Raw genomic sequence first — 17,500 nt, forward strand, 5'->3', positions numbered from 1 at the left:
GAGAGATGGAGGGAGGGGGGGAGGGAGGGAGGAGAGGGGAGGGAGAGGGGAGGGAGGGAGAGATGGAGGAGGGGAGAGGGAGGGGGAGGAAGTGGGAGAGGGAGGGATGAGAGAGAGGGAGGGATGAGAGAGGAGGGGAGGAGAGGGGAGGGAGAGAGGGAGGGAGAGATGGAGGAGGGGAGAGAGGAGGGGGAGGAAGTGGGAGAGAGGAGAGGAGAGGAGAGGGAGGGATGAGAGAGAGGAGGGAGAGGAGAGGGAGGGATGAGAGGGGAGGGAGAGAGGGAGGGAGGGAGGGAGAGATGGAGGAGGGGAGAGGGAGGGGGAGGAAGTGGGAGAGGAGAGGAGAGGGAGGGATGAGAGAGAGGAGGGAGAGGGGGAGGAGGGAGAGATGGAGGGAGGGAGGGAGAGAAGGAGGGGGAGGAAGTGGAGAGAGGGAGAGGAGAGGAGAGGGAGGGATGAGAGAGAGGGGAGGGAGGGAGGAGAGGGGAGGGAAGAGGGGAGGGAGGAGAGGGGAGGGAGGGAGAGATGGAGGAGGGGAGAGGGAGGGGGAGGAAGTGGGAGAGAGGGAGAGGAGAGGAGAGGGAGGGATGAGAGAGGAGGGGAGGAGAGGGGAGGGAGGAGATGGAGGAGAGGGAGGGGGAGGAAGTGGGAGAGAGGGAGAGGAGAGGGAGGGATGAGAGAGAGGAGGGAGAGGAGAGGGAGGGATGAGAGGGAGGGAGGGAGAGATGGAGGAGGGGAGAGGGAGGGGGAGGAAGTGGGAGAGAGGGAGAGGAGAGGAGAGGAGGGATGAGAGAGAGGAGGGAGAGGAGAGGGAGGGATGAGAGAGAGGAGAGGGGAGGGAGAGAGGAGGGAGAGGAGAGGGAGGGATGAGAGAGAGGAGAGGGGAGGGAGAGAGGGAGGGAGGGAGGGAGGGAGGGAGAGATGGAGGAGGGGGAGGAAGTGGGAGAGAGGGAGAGGAGAGGGAGGGATGAGAGAGAGGAGGAGAGGAGAGGAGGGATGAGAGAGAGGAGAGGGGAGGGAGAGAGGAGGGAGAGGAGAGGGAGGGATGAGAGAGAGGAGAGGGGAGGGAGAGAAGGAGGGGGAGGAAGTGGGAGAGAGGGAGAGGAGAGGAGAGGAGGGATGGAGAGGGAGGGGGAGGAAGTGGGAGAGAGGGAGAGGAGAGGAGAGGGAGGGATGAGAGAGAGGAGGAGAGGAGAGGGAGGGATGAGAGAGAGGAGAGGGAGGGAGAGAGGAGGGAGAGGAGAGGGAGGGATGAGAGAGAGGAGAGGGGAGGGAGAGAGGGAGGGAGGGAGGGAGGGATGAGAGAGAGGAGGGGGAGGAAGTGGGAGAGAGGGAGAGGAGAGGGAGGGATGAGAGAGAGGAGGGAGAGGAGAGGGAGGGATGAGAGAGAGGAGAGGGGAGGGAGAGAGGAGGGAGAGGAGAGGGAGGGATGAGAGAGAGGAGAGGGGAGGGAGAGAGGGAGGGGGAGGAAGTGGGAGAGAGGGAGAGGAGAGGAGAGGGAGGATGAGAGAGAGGAGGGAGAGGAGAGGGAGGGATGAGAGAGAGGAGGGGGAGGAGAGGGGAGGGAGAGAAGGAGGGGGAGGAAGTGGGAGAGAGGGAGAGGAGAGGGAGGGATGAGAGAGAGGAGGGGAGGAGAGGGGAGGGAGGGAGGGAGAGATGGAGGAGGGGAGGGAGAGAGGGAGGAGAGGGGAGGGAGGGAGGGAGGAAGAGAGAGGGGGAGGAGGGAGAGAAGGAGGGGGAGGAAGTGGGAGAGAGGGAGAGGAGAGGAGAGGAGAGGAGAGGGAGGGAGGGAGGGAGGGAGGGAGGAGGAGAGAGGAGGGGGAGAGAGATGGAGGGGAGGGAAGGAGGAGAGGGAGTGGGAGAGTGAGTGGGAGAGTGAGTGAGGGTGGGCTTTGTGAGAGGTGACTGGATGATCGAATGGGGCAGATCCAATCCCAGTTCCACCCTCAGTCCAGGGAACAGGAAATGATCTCGTGAGGAGAGAATGTTCTCCAGCTTAAAATAAGGCTTCAGTTTGGGAGAGACTGTTTGTGTTTACCACACACACTCTCTCTATCTCTCTCTCACACACACACAGAGTTTAACTAGCACACAGCAGTTGCAACTTCAATATTTTGTTTAGGAACAAACATATGTCCACGTATGTGCACACACAGACGCACACGTATGTGTGCACACAACAGACACGCACACACACAGCACACACCCAGATGAACAGATGTACTGTGGGAACACTGGTCATTTGATAATCACACACCAGTACATGTAGCTGAAAACCCAGTGCACCATTACTAAAGTGGGGACCCGCCCAACATGCTACCATGATATCCCATCCTCGCTCAAATGTGTACCACTTCCTGTCAACACACTCAACTTGTTTACCTGTGCTCTCTTCTCTTCTCTCTCTCGCTCTCTCACACACACACACACACACACACACACACACACACACACACACACACACAGCTTGTCTTGTGCTGAAAGGCTTTAATACAGGAGTTTTAATTAGGCTGTATGATCCCTTTTTAATGAAGTACGCATGCGCACATATGCACACAGACACACAGGCACACACGAGTGAAAGGGATGGGAGGGCACTCTCCAGCTGTGTGCATGTGTGTGCATGTGCATGCATGCTTGTGCACACTTGTGCTTGTTTGCAGACCTACTGTGCACGTGTATACACACTGCCCTGGTCATGTTGAATATTTAATGAGCGACCATTTTATGGAACCATATGCCACCTGGTGGTCATCATGTGCAATTGCACAATCCTTTAATCCTCCTTTGCAATAGTTGGAGTGGGTTTGATTTTTTAATCAGGGCAAAAGGAGACGTTATGGCCCCCGTGGGATTTTACTGTAAAATGAACATGTTATTGGTGTTATGTATTTTCATTTGATTTATTTTGACATTTAAAATTAATTAATCATCTAATAAAAAAGTTAATTTATAAAAGAAGAGGCCGGCCTGGAGTCAGTGTTACCCCTCAGTGTTACCCCTCATCACTAATTAATGGGGCACATGTCAACAAAGCCTCTGGTTTTATGGTGCTACTGTAATGCCCTTCCTTGTTCTCTATATATCTTCCTTGTTTAAATATTCCGAGGTCACATTGTATTTCCTTTGCTGCCCCCCCAGTTCTGCCATCAACTCGGAACACGCCCAGTCCCATTGACCCAGAGTCCATCCAGGTTCCGGTCAGCTACGAGCCAGACCCGGCCGACTTGGCGCTGTCCAGCGTGCCGGGCCAGGAGATGTTCGACCCGCGAAAGCGCAAGTTCACTGCGGAGGAGCTGAAACCACAACCCATGATCAAGAAGGCTCGCAAAGTCTTCATCCCGGACGACATGAAGGTGAGTGACCCTCCTCTTCCTCCTCGGGATGGGCACGCCACTGCTCCCCATGGGACTGTGTGTGTGTGTGTCCAGTGGTGGTGCGTGGGTGGGTGGGATCTCTGAGCCACTCGCATGGTTCAGGCAGTGACCACAGCACAGGCAGCCACTCGCATCCACACTCTCTCTCCTCCCTCCCTCTCTCCCTCTCTCTCTCTCTCTTTCTCTCTCTGGCAGGATGATAAGTACTGGGCACGCCGCAGGAAGAACAACGTGGCGGCCAAGCGTTCCCGAGACGCACGGCGTCTGAAGGAGAACCAGATTGCCATCCGCGCCTCCTTCTTGGAGAAGGAGAACGCCGCCCTCCGGCTGGAGGTGGCCGACTTGCGCAAGGAACTGGGGCGCTGCAAGAACGTCCTGGCCAAATACGAGGCGCGGCACGGGACCCTGTGAATGGCCCCCCCACACCCCAAACCACACCCCTCAAAGCCATGCCTCCCGGGAGAGCCACGCCCCCACCCTCCCCCAAAGCTCCCCCAGGAGTCGTGCCCCGGGGCCTAGCTGTACTAAGGACTTGTGTGCCTGTGCACCAGGCCTCCTCCTGCTCTTTACCAATCCCAGTCTGAATCCTCATACTGATGTTTTTACTCTAGCTTTGTTACTTCCTGTCTGGTCCGTGGTCCCACTGGGGTGCGTGTCGGGCTTTGGAGACGTAGTTCTCTGTCCTTTTTGTTTGAGGGTTATTGCGTGTTCCTTTTTTTTTTTTTTTATTCCTGTGATGCTTTATGCTACCTTAATGCTAACACAACTCTCTCTCTGCTCAACTCTTTCTGGTAGAGACTGGTCAGTTTGGCTCTCTTGCTCCAGTCGGTTAGTTCGGTCCAGTGGAGGTGAAGCAGTTTTAATGCTACAGGTGTGTTTAGTGTTGTGTTTTAGTTGGATTGTGAACCCTCTCATGTCCAAACTCATCACCTCTTTCTTTCTTTCTCTCTCTGTCACGGTCTGATGTCCACGTGGTGTAAATAACACCTACCAATAGCTCAATCACGCCTCTCTCTGTCTTCTACCTGATCTCAGAGTCTCAGTCTTCACCATCGTCATCATCACAGAGCAATAACTTTTAAAGCACGTACTGGGTATGTGAGGATCTGGCGCCCTCTCGTCTCTCGTCCGTTCCCTTTGCTGCGTCTGGTTAATCCCTGTGGGAGCACACACACAGTCAATGAGGCAGGTGGATGTTTTTTGTTCAGTGGTCGGTTTGTGTGTGGGAGGGGGGACAGTGGTAGATTTTAGAGATGGGGGGGCTGAGGGGCTAGGAGGGATGTGTCCCCTCAATAATTCCTGCTCACACTACTCTTATTATGTGTTAGCTTGGGTGGTGTGAGTGGTGTGTCTGTGTGTGTCCCCCCCAGAGCTGAGATGAACCCTACATCCCTGGTCTGTCCACCCACACGTTAAACCTAGTTGCCATATTGTTTGGGTGGAACCAGATTTAAACCAGGCAGCAGGGCACCTGTGCTAGTCCTGATATGTCTCTCTCTCTCTCTTTCTCTCTCTGCTAACAACCTGCACTAAAGCGTCTTTCACAATCTTATCTGGTGCAATGTTTTTACCTTCATTATTAGAATCTGCCTGATCTATTTATGGATTTTTTTTAATGGAAAAAAAAATATTTTGGAAATATTCAACCATGAATTACTATAAATCTTATTAGAACTGTTGATGATCTCATTTTCTGTGTCGATGGAGTTTCCTGCTTTCTTCTCTTGGATTTCTCGGCATGGTTCCTGCTTCAGAACAAGCCCAGGCCCTGTACATGACCCTTTTATGATGTGTTTGGGGGTAGTGTTTGTTATTTCTTCTCCTAACATACATTGAGGATGGCAGCGTTTGTTTGTTTTGAACTCTTCACCTGCAGATCAGTGGTCCTGTTGTAAATTAAGCCTGACGACCCCCCCCCCCTCCGATGGCTGTTTGTATATTCTGAATGTATAAGGTGTGTTGGTGTGTTTTTTTTTTTTTTTTTAACTGCGCCAGTAAGATGGTATTGTCTGTAATACTACGTTTAACTCAGTTTGTTTACGACAGACCAAAACGTGCAGCACACAGGAAAAAAAATTATATTGGTTAAACAGAGATGTAATGTTTATAAGAATCTGCTCTAGATCCAAGCTGTTCCTTTTGTATGGTATTTTTATTATACTGGCTACGTATTTACAAGGCACAAGAAATTCAGGATGGTAGACCTACTAGAGACTAAACAGAATATATAAAAGTATATATATAATATAAACTCTATATCTATTACTCAGAGTTAAGTGAGATAGTGTTTTGCTAAGTTATGACACATACATGATATATTTGTGAGTTCTGTAACGATTGAAGTGAGCTAGGAGTTGTATTAAACTTCTAAAAGTGCGTCTGCTAATCCAGGGTCTCCCTCTCCACTGTGTTTGAGTGCGGGGGACTTGTTCTGCTAATTCAGGGTCTCCATGGTCATCAGGCCCTGGAGGCTCTGAGATCTGCCATGGGTTTTCCTTCCTCTCGGCCCAGGTGGGACTCATGCACGGCCCAGTCCTGAGAGTCCTACACCCGCCCTCCACGTGCCGAGGTTCCTGATCCGGCCCCGGCCCAGAACTGTGACGCATTTGGGCATTAAAAGTGACACTCCTCCTCTCTTCCTGTACGGACATAGTCTTTCATGGATAGGATTTTTTCCAAGTGCCCTCATCTTATAAAGATACAAAGACATGCATACAAAGACACCCATTTTCTCATCTCGCTTAACATCTTCCCATGGAGTACAAGAGGTGCAGTTCCCAACGTCACCACCAGGTGTCAGGATAATGCTGGCAGACCCTCACTTGTGACCACACTGAAGTGTGGTTCTAATGACTTAGTTTGCACTGTAGCCTAGTGATTCCATGCTCTTGTTTGAATGATGCAGTGTCTTTCCCTCTCACCCCTCGACTCTCGTCAGAGAGTGCTGGGATATCGTTCATTCTGAGTGGGCAGGATTTCTGCGTCGCACACGCGGTGGGTGTCTGAAGGCGTACCTCTTAGTTCAGGCCAAAGTTAAGCTGTGCACAACTTTAGATTTGAGGTTTTTTTCATTCTGTCTGGAATTAGCAGGGCAGAGTAGCCATTTTGTGGCATGTTTTATTCCCTTTTATTATTTTTTTTTTTCATCTTATACTGTCATTTCCTGTAATTTTGTTGTTGGTATTTGTTTTGTTGAACTTTGGACTGACTGGGATGACTGAACTATATGTAAAGGAGTATGTGTCCAAGCTATCTGTGTATAGTCTGTACAAAATAAAAATAAAGCCAGGAAGAAGCCACTATGAGCTTCTGAAAGTCCCCCCTGTAGTTAATTACCAGCTCCTCGTCCCCAGGAATTGTGGGTGGTTGACATCTGTGTCCTTGGCTTGGAGATTAGCGTGGACGTGACTAGCGTTCTCTCAGGATAGGAATGCCGGTATGATCTCCGGAAGTAGACTAGCGGTTTGAGCTCAGCTGGGCTACCTCACTCACAAACGGAGGCAACGTCTACAAGCCTGAGTCTGTCAGTGCCTTGAACAACATGGGCTGTTCCAGTCAGTCATCCCATCTCATTCCCTCTCATTCTGCACACAGGTTCAGACCTAGACCTACCCCCTCCTTACAGATTTTAGGGGACTCAGACATGTTGAATAAAACGACAGCGTTCTTGTCCAGTTAAGGGACGGCCGGGAATGCTGACAGCATGATGTCAACACAGGGCCACAGTGCTGGTGGAGAAATTGGACCGTATAATTTTTACTAAAATCATTGCTGTAGGCTTGGTACCTCTGTACTGATGGCAACACCAAACGACTTTTAGAGGAGAGCAGGCGACTGATTTCGAGGTGTGTTTTAATCTTCTGTGTTTGAAGCAGAAGTCTGACGTCTTTTTTTGCTCTTGTCTGCGGCCTCCTCCTGATGTCTCACTGTAACTTCAGTGTCTAATAAACTCAGTCTCTCTCACGCTGTCCCTTGTTCCTGCAGTGTCACCCAATGACATTAGATGTTCAGTTGCTTAGTTTTGCATGTTTCTAAGTGGAAGGTTTAACAAAACACCAATACAGCTAATCATGCTAATCAAAGGAGAGTGCTGGTTGGCTGAACTCACCTGGCTACCTGAATCCTGTTGCACTGGAAAGTTTGGACAAGAACCGCATGTTTACCAGAAATATACCAGAAGTGTCCTCCCATCTGATCTGCTGAAAAGTATGCTGAATTGCATCACACTTCAAAGAACAGACATGGGCTCAACAGTAAATGCCCAGGAGAGTCTGGACTGGTCGAACTGCCCCTTTATGAAGTTATGAACCTCTCTGAAACCAACAGAAATTGAAAACTTTCTTCCCCCCCATTTTAATATTTTGCTGTGGTGAGAAAGGCAATATTGAATAGTGTTGTACTTCCTGATTTTAAAAGGCATTCACTTGGCTTCTCCAAATGACGTTTACTGACAGAGCCGATTCTGAAGCAGGAAGCCAGCACTGTGTCGTGTTTCTCTCAGCACACCAGAGCACAATGAGAAAAGATCAGGTTTAGCTAGATGGGTTTTCCTTAGCCAACTGTAGACCAGAACAGTGTAAACATCACTGCAATATTATCAGTGGGATCCTATGTCATAGACTGAGCTCCAGAACGTTTGAGCAGGAGCCCTCAGCTAAACATCTTTAGAACTGGGCATTTATGAAGCACATCAACAGAGCCAGACCTCCCAGTACTGGCAGAAAGAACCACAGGCCTACAAACATACAGCCACACACAACAGGACCTTTATACTGCTGTGAAAGTCATACATGTATGATAAACATGCTTGTGTGTTCATCATACACATGTGACATTCCTGCTGTGTGCACACACGCGGGCATAAGCAGTGATGACATCAGTGCCTTGTCATGGACTTCACTTCTGATATGGGTTTGTGGTGTTATTTGCATACTCAATATTTTAAAAATAAAGATTCAATTCACAGTTTGTCCTCAGTAAACCCAAGTGTCAACATCTGTTCAAACATGCTTTTATTCCATTTCCATCTGCTTGAGTTAATGTACAACAGACAACAGTGCATTAAATTTGAAACTCTTTAATACTTCAGAAACCCGTTAGGAATCAGACAAAAACATACAGCACGAAACACCAGTTGGTTGAGGAGATCCAGAGGTCTCAGGAGCAGGGCTCTCAGTCCCTTACAAAACCCATTACCAACATCACATGACAGAACATGAATGAATAAATGTTACAATAAAGTCAGTGGATGTGTCTTGTCTTGATCTAAGAGATCTTCATTAGATCCAAGATCAGTTTTGTTCATACAGTTTAAAATGATAAACCACTCACATGATTTGAGCAATCATTACCTCCAAGTGAAATGGCCAAGCCATTGGAGGTACTCATTTAAAGCATGCTGAAGATTTACAGGCAGTCGTACTGCCAATCAAAGCAATGGAACAAAGGACCAGATATGCAGCAATGCACATGTGGAATCAAATTTAAAAAAAAAAAAAAAAAAAAACAGGCCTTCTTGCAATGAAACACTGAAAGCACGCAACTAATTTCAAAGTACTCCATTTCCCCATGATTCTAAATTTCAAATATAATAGGAAATGCAGTCCAAAAGTGGTCATTTTGCTTCTCTGTTCCCCGTTCATTAGAACAGTATGAGTGCTTTTCATAGCTCACCTTCCACCGAGGGCAGAAAAAGGAACAAATATTGTGTAAACGCGTTCCACATTCCCTGACGACCTCGTCAGAGATCAAGCAGTACTAAAACAGCAGTCTCTGCATAGCTATGCGAAAACCAGCCGCAGTGTCCAAAGAGCCAGCTACCTGCGCTAGACTGGACTGTCCAAAAGACAGCACGATGCTCACCGTCGCACTGCGACAACCTGAAGCTTCACCAAGCAGCCTACTTTGGGTGAACACTGGAGTGCAACAGCATCACACCACCACTAGGGTTGTTTGCCCAAGGTGTTCGTAGAGACTTTTGCTAATGTTGCAGACCGTACGGCTGCTCTGGAGCAGATGCCTTGACATTCTGGTACAGATTCCTTGCAGATACTCCGGGTTAACTTTGTTTAGCTAGCGGACACACTACGAGGAAAAAATGAAACGTCCAGTATCAAATATAAGTGGTTCTTTGTTAGAAAAGTGCTTTTGTTTGTGGAAAAGCGCACTTTTAAATAACACTCAAAATACTGCAATACATTGCAACGATCTCATCCAAAAACTGTCATGGAAAGTACAGGATGTATGAAAATGTGGAACAAATGTTCTTACTTGAGGAACTCTACATTAATGGTTCCTGTTTCAGTGGTGCATAAACTGACAGTTCAACCTGTTTAAACTCAACAGCTGAAAATGGAACATGTATAGGATTGTTCCAAGGACAACAGTAAAAGTGTTAGAAAACACACACTATCAAAGACAGTACAGAAGTGTCCAGCTGGTTCAGTTTGCACTTGGCTATTGTGCAGAAATTACTGGTCAAAATGGGAAAGGGAAAAAAAAAAAACAAAAAAAAACAAAAAAAAAAAGTTTCACTTTCACGGTTATAGAAATGTGATTTGTGAAAGCCACTTGATGCGGCAGGTGGAGGTATATGTAACATCACACATGGTACTGTTCTCTGGCTGGGTAGAAAACAGTAAACGATACATGGTCATATTCGTAAACATGAGTAGCTGGTGTGCACTCCCTGCAGGTGACAATGTGGAGAAAACAGTGCCAGCAGAAAGACCTTTCCTTCTGCAGACAAGGAAGGACGAGGCAGAGAGGAGTGTGCATGTGTGTGATGGGATGGTGACAGGGCAGGGTCAGGCTTCAGTGGGAGGAGCTCCGGTAGAGGTACTTCCAGATGGCATAGTAGTGTACAGCTGCTGCCAGGGCCACAAACACATGCCAGATGGCATGGGCGAAGGGGATAACACCGTCAGCCTTGAAGAACACCACCCCCATACAGTAGATCAGCCCCCCGCAAGCCAACTCGTACAGTCCCTCTGTGTTACTCTGCACAGAGAGAGGGACAGAGGGAGATGAGTTAGCCCTCAACTCCAGCACCAAGTTCTGGAAACTCCATTGAAGCCAATCACACTGGAAACACTAGAGATAAAAGGGGGGAGGGGAGAAAAAATAAAAAATAAAAAAAATAATAAAAAAAAAGTCCACTGCCAGCCAACGTTCTAGATGAACTACACTTTCAACCCTCAGCCACTAGAGGGCATTGCAGGCTGCAGCTCAGGCTGATGGTTAATTGCCCACAAATGGGTTGGAATATGTCAGAAATAAACCACAGGAAACACTGCTTACAGTTGTCTGAGTAAAGCAGAGGGACCTTGTTGCTACAGTGAACTCCAGGTGTGCCATTTCAGTACCCTGACCTTAACGAGCAGGTGCAGCGAGGCACCCTGTCACACCGGTGATTAGCTCATTAAATATGCAAACAGATTCCCAGCATGCAAAGCAATTGTTCTTGAGTGAAAGTCCCATCTGCCTGCCTGACATCTGACAGCATGTTTGTAAATGGACACCAGCCATACACAAGAGGGAACATCCTCAGTCCTTTATTTTTGGAAGGCATCACACTGGATAATCGTTTGCTGGGGTCAGTGACAACAGCAGGATCCAAATCCAGGCCGTTGGACACCACACCCAGGATCTGGTGTCTTAAGCGCTCCAAAACAGCAGGCAAGACTAAACAACCTCTGTATCCACCAACAAAAACATTCCCTGAAATGTGAGCTCTACCTGCCTGAACATGAACCTGAGGCTTCCTTCCTGTTGAATCACTAGTTACACTAGTCTCCAGCATCTTAATGTACTTCTGCACAGCACTTTCACTTTCTGCCCAAACAACCAATCAGCTGCTTGGTTTCCTTTCATACACTACACTTTTTGGAGGGGGTTGAGTGCTAAACTGGGGGAAACTTCCTGCATCACCTGCATGACACTTCAGGGCAGGTAAGCAGAAACCAAAAGAGCTGTTTAGAGTTGACACCTACCATCGAGGTCACCACCAGAGCTGGAGAAAATCCCATCATCATGTAGAAGGCCAGCTCTACCAGTTTATACCTGCAATGAGAGGATACCGCAGCAGCCAATCAGCACGTACCACTGAGCAGGAAGGGTGGGCCACTCTGCTCAACTGAAAGTGAAGGTGAGGGAGGCGTGTAGGCCTACTTTTCATGGTAATTGAAGACGTACACGGTTCCTGCCACAGCCATTAGCCATATGAACCAGCGCATGTGAGAGGCAAGAGGACCCAGCTCCCTCAGGTTTAACCTACAAGACACATGATCTTCACAGCAGCATCCCACAAAGTCCAATGCTTCTTTGTTCACACATTTAGTATACATTCAGACTGCTCATCTACACTAGTCACACGTTTTAAATTACTTCTTGAGTCTTGTACACAGTGACATTCTAGTCACTTCACCATCTGTACACATTAGTCCCGTCACCCCCCACCACCATACTCGGCTCAGAAAAAGAGAGGCCTTCTGTACTCTTTTCTAACCTTTGATCAGATTTGAATGTGTGCGTGCACAATTGCTCAGATTTGAGCTGCTCACCATGGTGCATAGGAGGCTGCAATGAAGAAGTAGATGACAATCCTGTCACACATGTGAAAACAGTGCTCCATGGTCCTGAAGACAGGAGATGAACACAGTCGTCTTAACACACCATTCTTAGGAGATAGACAGTCTAGTCAGAGATTAGCTGGCAGCTTGGTATCATTTTTTTCCCCCCATCTCATCAGGTAATGTTTGTATTGTGGGAGGCGAGGCAGGATGCAGAGGCAAGGTGTGACGAAACAAACATTTATTAAATGAGAAACTAAACTAACCAAAATATGTGGAACACTGAACATGAAACAAAATACAAGCAATAAACAGGTTTAAGTACAAGAAAACTACAGGGCAGGTGAACCCACAGTGTACACCAGGTTAAACAACAAACAATTAAAGAAGACCTTACATATACATGTCAACGGCGATCACAAGGCCCAGGTGTGACACAGGAGGGGTGTGGCAACAGATGCACACACAAACATAGGGAGGAGTGTAGGAGAGGGCCGTGCAGTGACTGTTCTTTAGTGGGTTACTTGAAGGCCTACTTACATTGTCAAATTTTATAAACCAAATTCAATAGCTTTTAAATCATGGATGGCATCCAAATAGAATCAGTTCACAGTAGGCTACATATGCATAATATCTGATCATGTTCTTGTGAAAATGCAAAGTTATTGGCTGGAGAGACTTTTGAAACAATGGCCTTCTGAAATGTTTCGCATCCCTGACAGATTCATCAATCTGTTCGCCCATCCCTCCATTCTCCTTTCCCTCCCCACTTGTTCCCTCAGGGGTGTTCTACAAGATCTGCACTGGCATCTGTGTGCATGTGTAATTATGTCTGACTGCTATACATGCACACTGGTGCAGCACCCAGATTTCATCAAAACAGAGTTAATCAAGTAGATCGACCCGCAGACCCACCCTCCCACGCCCTGCTGGGGTCCGCCTGACCTCATGTGACTCTTTTTCCATGAGATGATGTGGAAGGTGGTGGAGACGAGGAAGAGTCCACACAGACCCATGCCGTACACCCACGCTGTGATCCTCTCCCAGCCGTTATCTGACAGCCGGTGAAGCAGAGCCATGCCCACAAACGCAGGCACAATCAGGAGCTGCGCATGCACACACACACACAAATCCTCAGTAAGGAGTAGTTCCCCTAAAGCTGCAAACAGCCAATTCCATGTTGGGGTTCCCAGTTGAACTGAAGTTGGCAGCTACTGCCCACACTTCAGCATTGTTGGAGGAAGGCTTCCCTTAACATCACTTAATGGTTCCTTAATGAACTACCACCTCAGCAATGCGGCTCCCCGCAACGATATAGCTCTAGTGTTATCCGCATCTCTCAAGACTTCGTGCAGGGGTTCACTATATGGCAAACGATGCACAGCGTCTCCGCCTGAGGCACAATAAGCACGAGCAAAGGCGGCGATGCGCTCTGCGCCGAACAAGCGCCACAGCCGCATGTTATGTGTCACGTTAATGCTTCGCGCCGAGGTTGCAAACATGAATAACGACGCACTGCAACATGTCGGCTGTCCAACATAACCCGTCGCCTCGTGCGTCTCGCAGACAGACGTTGAGCCCGTGATCTTACCGCGTGCGTGTAGCAGTTGGCGGCGTGTTCGTAGCACGTAGGCTGATAGCGGCAGTTAGCAGACGCTCTGCTATTCATGAACCTGGTGGTAAAATAAATAAATAAATAAATAAATAAAAATAAATAAAAACAATCAAAAAAGGCAACAAATCAACCGTTAGGTGCAGAATTAGGCCCGAAGAGGCCAGCTCTCGGAGGATCGCCATTAGGGGTTAGAAGCGTGTGTAGAGCAACTCTAATGCTGCAGATGGAGGTCACGGACATCCTGCGCCCTCTTTGTGTGGGCTCAGCTAGGATATTCGGCCAAGGCCAATCACACATTAACGTGCAAAAAAAAAAAAAACATTCAAGTTCTCCCCGTTAAGATTTCGCAGTTCGTTTGCTGCACGAATACCGACAAAGATGCAATTTGATCAAAACGAGAAGAGCCGCCACTCTGGTGAAAGGCGACAAATATGGTGGTATTCCAGTGGTGCGCTGTCTCGTGAACATCTGTAGGTTAGTTAGCCGATTAGCTGCTGAAGGGATCATTTAGCTTGAAGAGATCATTTTTACTCTCTTCATTTAGACATCCGTTACCTGCTCGGTCAGCTTCAGTACTGGGTGCATTAAACCGGCGACCTGACGCTTATGGAGTTATTGATAATGAGAAGCTAGCTAGGTGTGCTAGGCTAAAGGGGTTAAGCGATTGTACACTAGTCAGGTTAACTGGCTATCCCAACCTCCACTATTAACTCTGGCAGGCTAAAATACATTTACATAGACAAGTTAGATGTCACTCACCTTTGAAAACTATTTACTCTCTTCATCTCAAAGATTTCGAAGTGAAAAAACAAGCCGAAACAAATTCTCAGCCAGCTAGCTTGCTATAATTTAAATTAAACGGAAAACAATTCCAAGCCAGTTTAAATGAAAGCGGCTAGCTCGTGAGCCAGTCAGCCACATGAACCCGTCAGGGCTACGGACGTCGTCCTAAAAACAATCTTTGCACCGCATTCAGTTACCACAGAGGTGCGGTTTGAAACGCACCATAGTTAAGTACGGCGGAAAGCGGCTGGGATATAGCCAGCAAGCCGCGTACACACCGGCGCTGAAGCGGCACCTCGACACCAGCCATACGGCTCGGTCCCGACCCTGAACCACGATAACCCCGGCGGCGCGAACTGCATTTATAATTGCTTTCTTGAGTGACGGTTACAACAGCCAATCACACGGCTCCTGTAAATTAAAACCGACGTGTCTCACCAATCAGTGTTGAGGTTGATGGGCCGCCATTGTATTTTTCCGAGATGCTTCCATGACGTTCTACCTGAGGGCGGGACGAACGTGAGAAGACGTGCCGTACCTGTTTAATTTGGTTACCCGCCAACATTCACACCGCTGCTCTTCTCTCTGCAGCTGTATGTTCCCGTGCTACGTCTCCGGTAATGCATCATCTGCAGCTTTCAGAGCTTTCCAGCTTTGCTGATAAATTTTCCTTTTAAGTCCTCGTTCTGTAGGCCCACTAGCGAATTATCTTCTTCCCGGGACTTGTATGTATTTCCAGATGTTTGTGCCTTATGAGGGGGCAGCTAGCCTATAAGGAACAAAATCGTTATGAATTCCTCAGGAAGCTATGTAAACACACACACACACACACACACACAAAGCACTTCCCACTTGAAAGAGTGCTGAATATGGTGTTGTGTATGCTGTCATGTAAGCTTTTTAGGTGAACCTTAGGGTTTCTGCTTAACCCAAGCCTCCATCTCTGTTTCTCTCTCTCTCTCTCTCTCTCTCTCTCTCTCTCTCTCTCTCTCTCTCTCTCTCTCTCTCTCTCTCTTTAAATATCTATCTATCTCTCCACCACGTTTTCATTCTTCTAATTTCTTCAACCTTAAAAACCACCATGTTACTGTAAGGTCCTCCCAGCTTTAAATATCTATCTATCTCTCCCCCTTTGTACTTCCCTTTCTCTCTGTTTCTCTGCATCTGGAGTCCATGATACATTTGCAGTGAACTCAAATGACAGCTCACACTGGTGACAGGGTGTAAGATAGCGAGCGTGTGAGATATGGAGAATAAGAGACAATATTCCTGTTCAAGTCAAATTGATGCAGTGTTGTGAACGTTTGTTCAGACAGTAAACCCTAAAACAAGTGCCTGAGCAACACCCCAAAACTCTAGTAGCTCTAATTGTTTACCAATTGACCTAAACCTATATCCTTACATGCCTGTCCTGTTCTGAAGGATGAGGATTAATTTATGTGGGGCATTGTGTGGGCATTGGATGGAGTAAACCAGCTGACCCCGACTGCCATTGTCTGTGGTTTAAACAGTTGCCAGGTCAGTGGATTATAAGAAGAATGCAGCACATTGTCCAACGAAACAAAAAAGAAACTACAATGTGATAAAAAATAAATAAATAAATCGAGCCCCGAGAATGGAGAGCCAACCCACACAATAGCGGCTGAGTCCACACAGTGCAACACAGTGATCCTGTCTCCGCATGCAGAAGACTGTATTCAGAGGACTCGGTGTGCCACAGATCTGAAATCTGTCGTCGCCACAACACAAGAACTGAGGATCCTTTTAAATGAATATGTACTGGCTGCTGTCACAGGCGTGGAACGCTGAACGCTGAACACTGGTCAGATTAAGGAGGTGGAACGCTGAACACTGGTCAGATTAAGGAGGTGGAACGCTGAACACTGGTCATATTAAGGAGGTGGAACGCTGAACACTGGTCAGATTAAGGAGGTAGAATGCTGAACACTGGTCAGATTAAGGAGGTGGAACGTTGAACACTGGTTAGATTAAGGAGGTGCAACGCTTTACACTGGTCAGATTAAGCAGGTGGAACGCTGAACACTGGTCAGATTAAGGAGGTGGAATGCTGAACACTGGTCAGATTAAGGAGGTGGAATGCTGAACACTGGTCAGATTAAGGAGGTGCAACGCTGAACACTGGTCAGATTAAGGAGGTGGAACGCTGAACATTGGTCAGATTAAATCCTCCAGCCATTCCTGCAGCATTCCTGGCATATGACAGAGCGTAATCGCTCTGTTCTTCCCTATCTGGAAGGAAAAGTCGCGAGTAACCACGCCAGCCAGGCGGGTTTCACCACTGCAGCTCTCAATCCTGCGTGCGGCTGCCTGATCTATTGGGTAAACATCAGCCAAACTCAGCAGCCCAGAAAAGGTCAAAGTGCGCCGGTGTGCTCCACTAAGACCGTGGGAGGAAGACCGATCCTCCTCTTCCTCCCTCTGTCTTATCTGTGTGTTCACGTGTCGTTCAGCTCACAGCAGTGTTTGAAAGGCTTGATATGTGCAGTTTATGATGCCAAACTATGGCCAAGTGGTTTCTATTGTGTGTGTGTGTGAGAGAGAGAGAGAGAGAGAGAGAGAGAGAGAGGGGGAGAGAGAGAGAGAGAGAGAGAGAGAGAGAGAGAGAGAGAGAGAGAGAGAGAGAGAGAGAGACACACCACTTTTTCATTCTTCTCATTTCTTCAACCTTAAAAACCACCATGTTACTGCAAGGTCCTCCCAGCTAAAGGTGTTCCTGAATGTGTCACTAATACTACATTCACCTTCAATGAGACACTAATATTCACATGCTCCTACATGTGTCACAGATATTATGTTCCTCTTCAATTCACGCCAGTGTTAATGTATTAACCCACAAACAGACTGCACCATGTATCTGATTAGGTTACCTAAAACAGGCCTGGTTTATTGAGTGTAGTCTTTCCCATTTCAGAGAGACCTCACACACTGACATTTGTAGCAGCTGTGTAATGATACAGGTCTTTCACTGTCATAAATTACCATAAATTACCATAAATCTTTTTATGTTCACAATATCATCACACAAAAGAAGGTGAGAACAGCAAGTGTAACATAGATGTTGCACATTTGAGGGAGAAGGTTTGTATGGCTGATAGCTGAGATCACCACACTTTACCCCAAACAACTGCTGTGTT

General features: G+C 47.8%; 2 protein-coding genes across 2 annotated transcripts in view; one reads left to right on the top strand and one right to left on the bottom strand.

Moving 5' to 3' along the window:
- The window catches only part of hlfa (HLF transcription factor, PAR bZIP family member a), a 13,018-nt gene extending 5,678 nt beyond the window's left edge, over positions 1-7,340 (top strand). The window contains exons 3-4 of the mRNA XM_027031847.2: positions 3,142-3,356; positions 3,573-7,340. Of these exons, the coding sequence (XP_026887648.1) occupies positions 3,142-3,356; positions 3,573-3,788 (431 nt within the window). The 3' untranslated portion in view covers positions 3,789-7,340. The remainder of the gene's footprint in view (positions 1-3,141; positions 3,357-3,572) is intronic.
- A 1,541-nt stretch (positions 7,341-8,881) lies between these two features.
- Positions 8,882-14,670, bottom strand: mmd (monocyte to macrophage differentiation-associated). The gene is made up of 7 exons (XM_027031848.2): positions 14,322-14,670; positions 13,539-13,620; positions 12,893-13,053; positions 11,939-12,013; positions 11,547-11,648; positions 11,369-11,438; positions 8,882-10,376 (listed from the first exon to the last, which is right to left on the bottom strand). The coding sequence occupies exons 1-7, from the start codon at positions 14,345-14,347 to the stop codon at positions 10,191-10,193; spliced, it is 702 nt and encodes a 233-aa protein (XP_026887649.1). The 5' UTR covers positions 14,348-14,670; the 3' UTR covers positions 8,882-10,190.
- Between the last annotated feature and the right edge of the window lie 2,830 nt (positions 14,671-17,500).

This window comes from Electrophorus electricus, chromosome 4, assembly GCF_013358815.1.
Source record: "Electrophorus electricus isolate fEleEle1 chromosome 4, fEleEle1.pri, whole genome shotgun sequence".
Taxonomy (NCBI): domain Eukaryota; kingdom Metazoa; phylum Chordata; class Actinopteri; order Gymnotiformes; family Gymnotidae; genus Electrophorus; species Electrophorus electricus.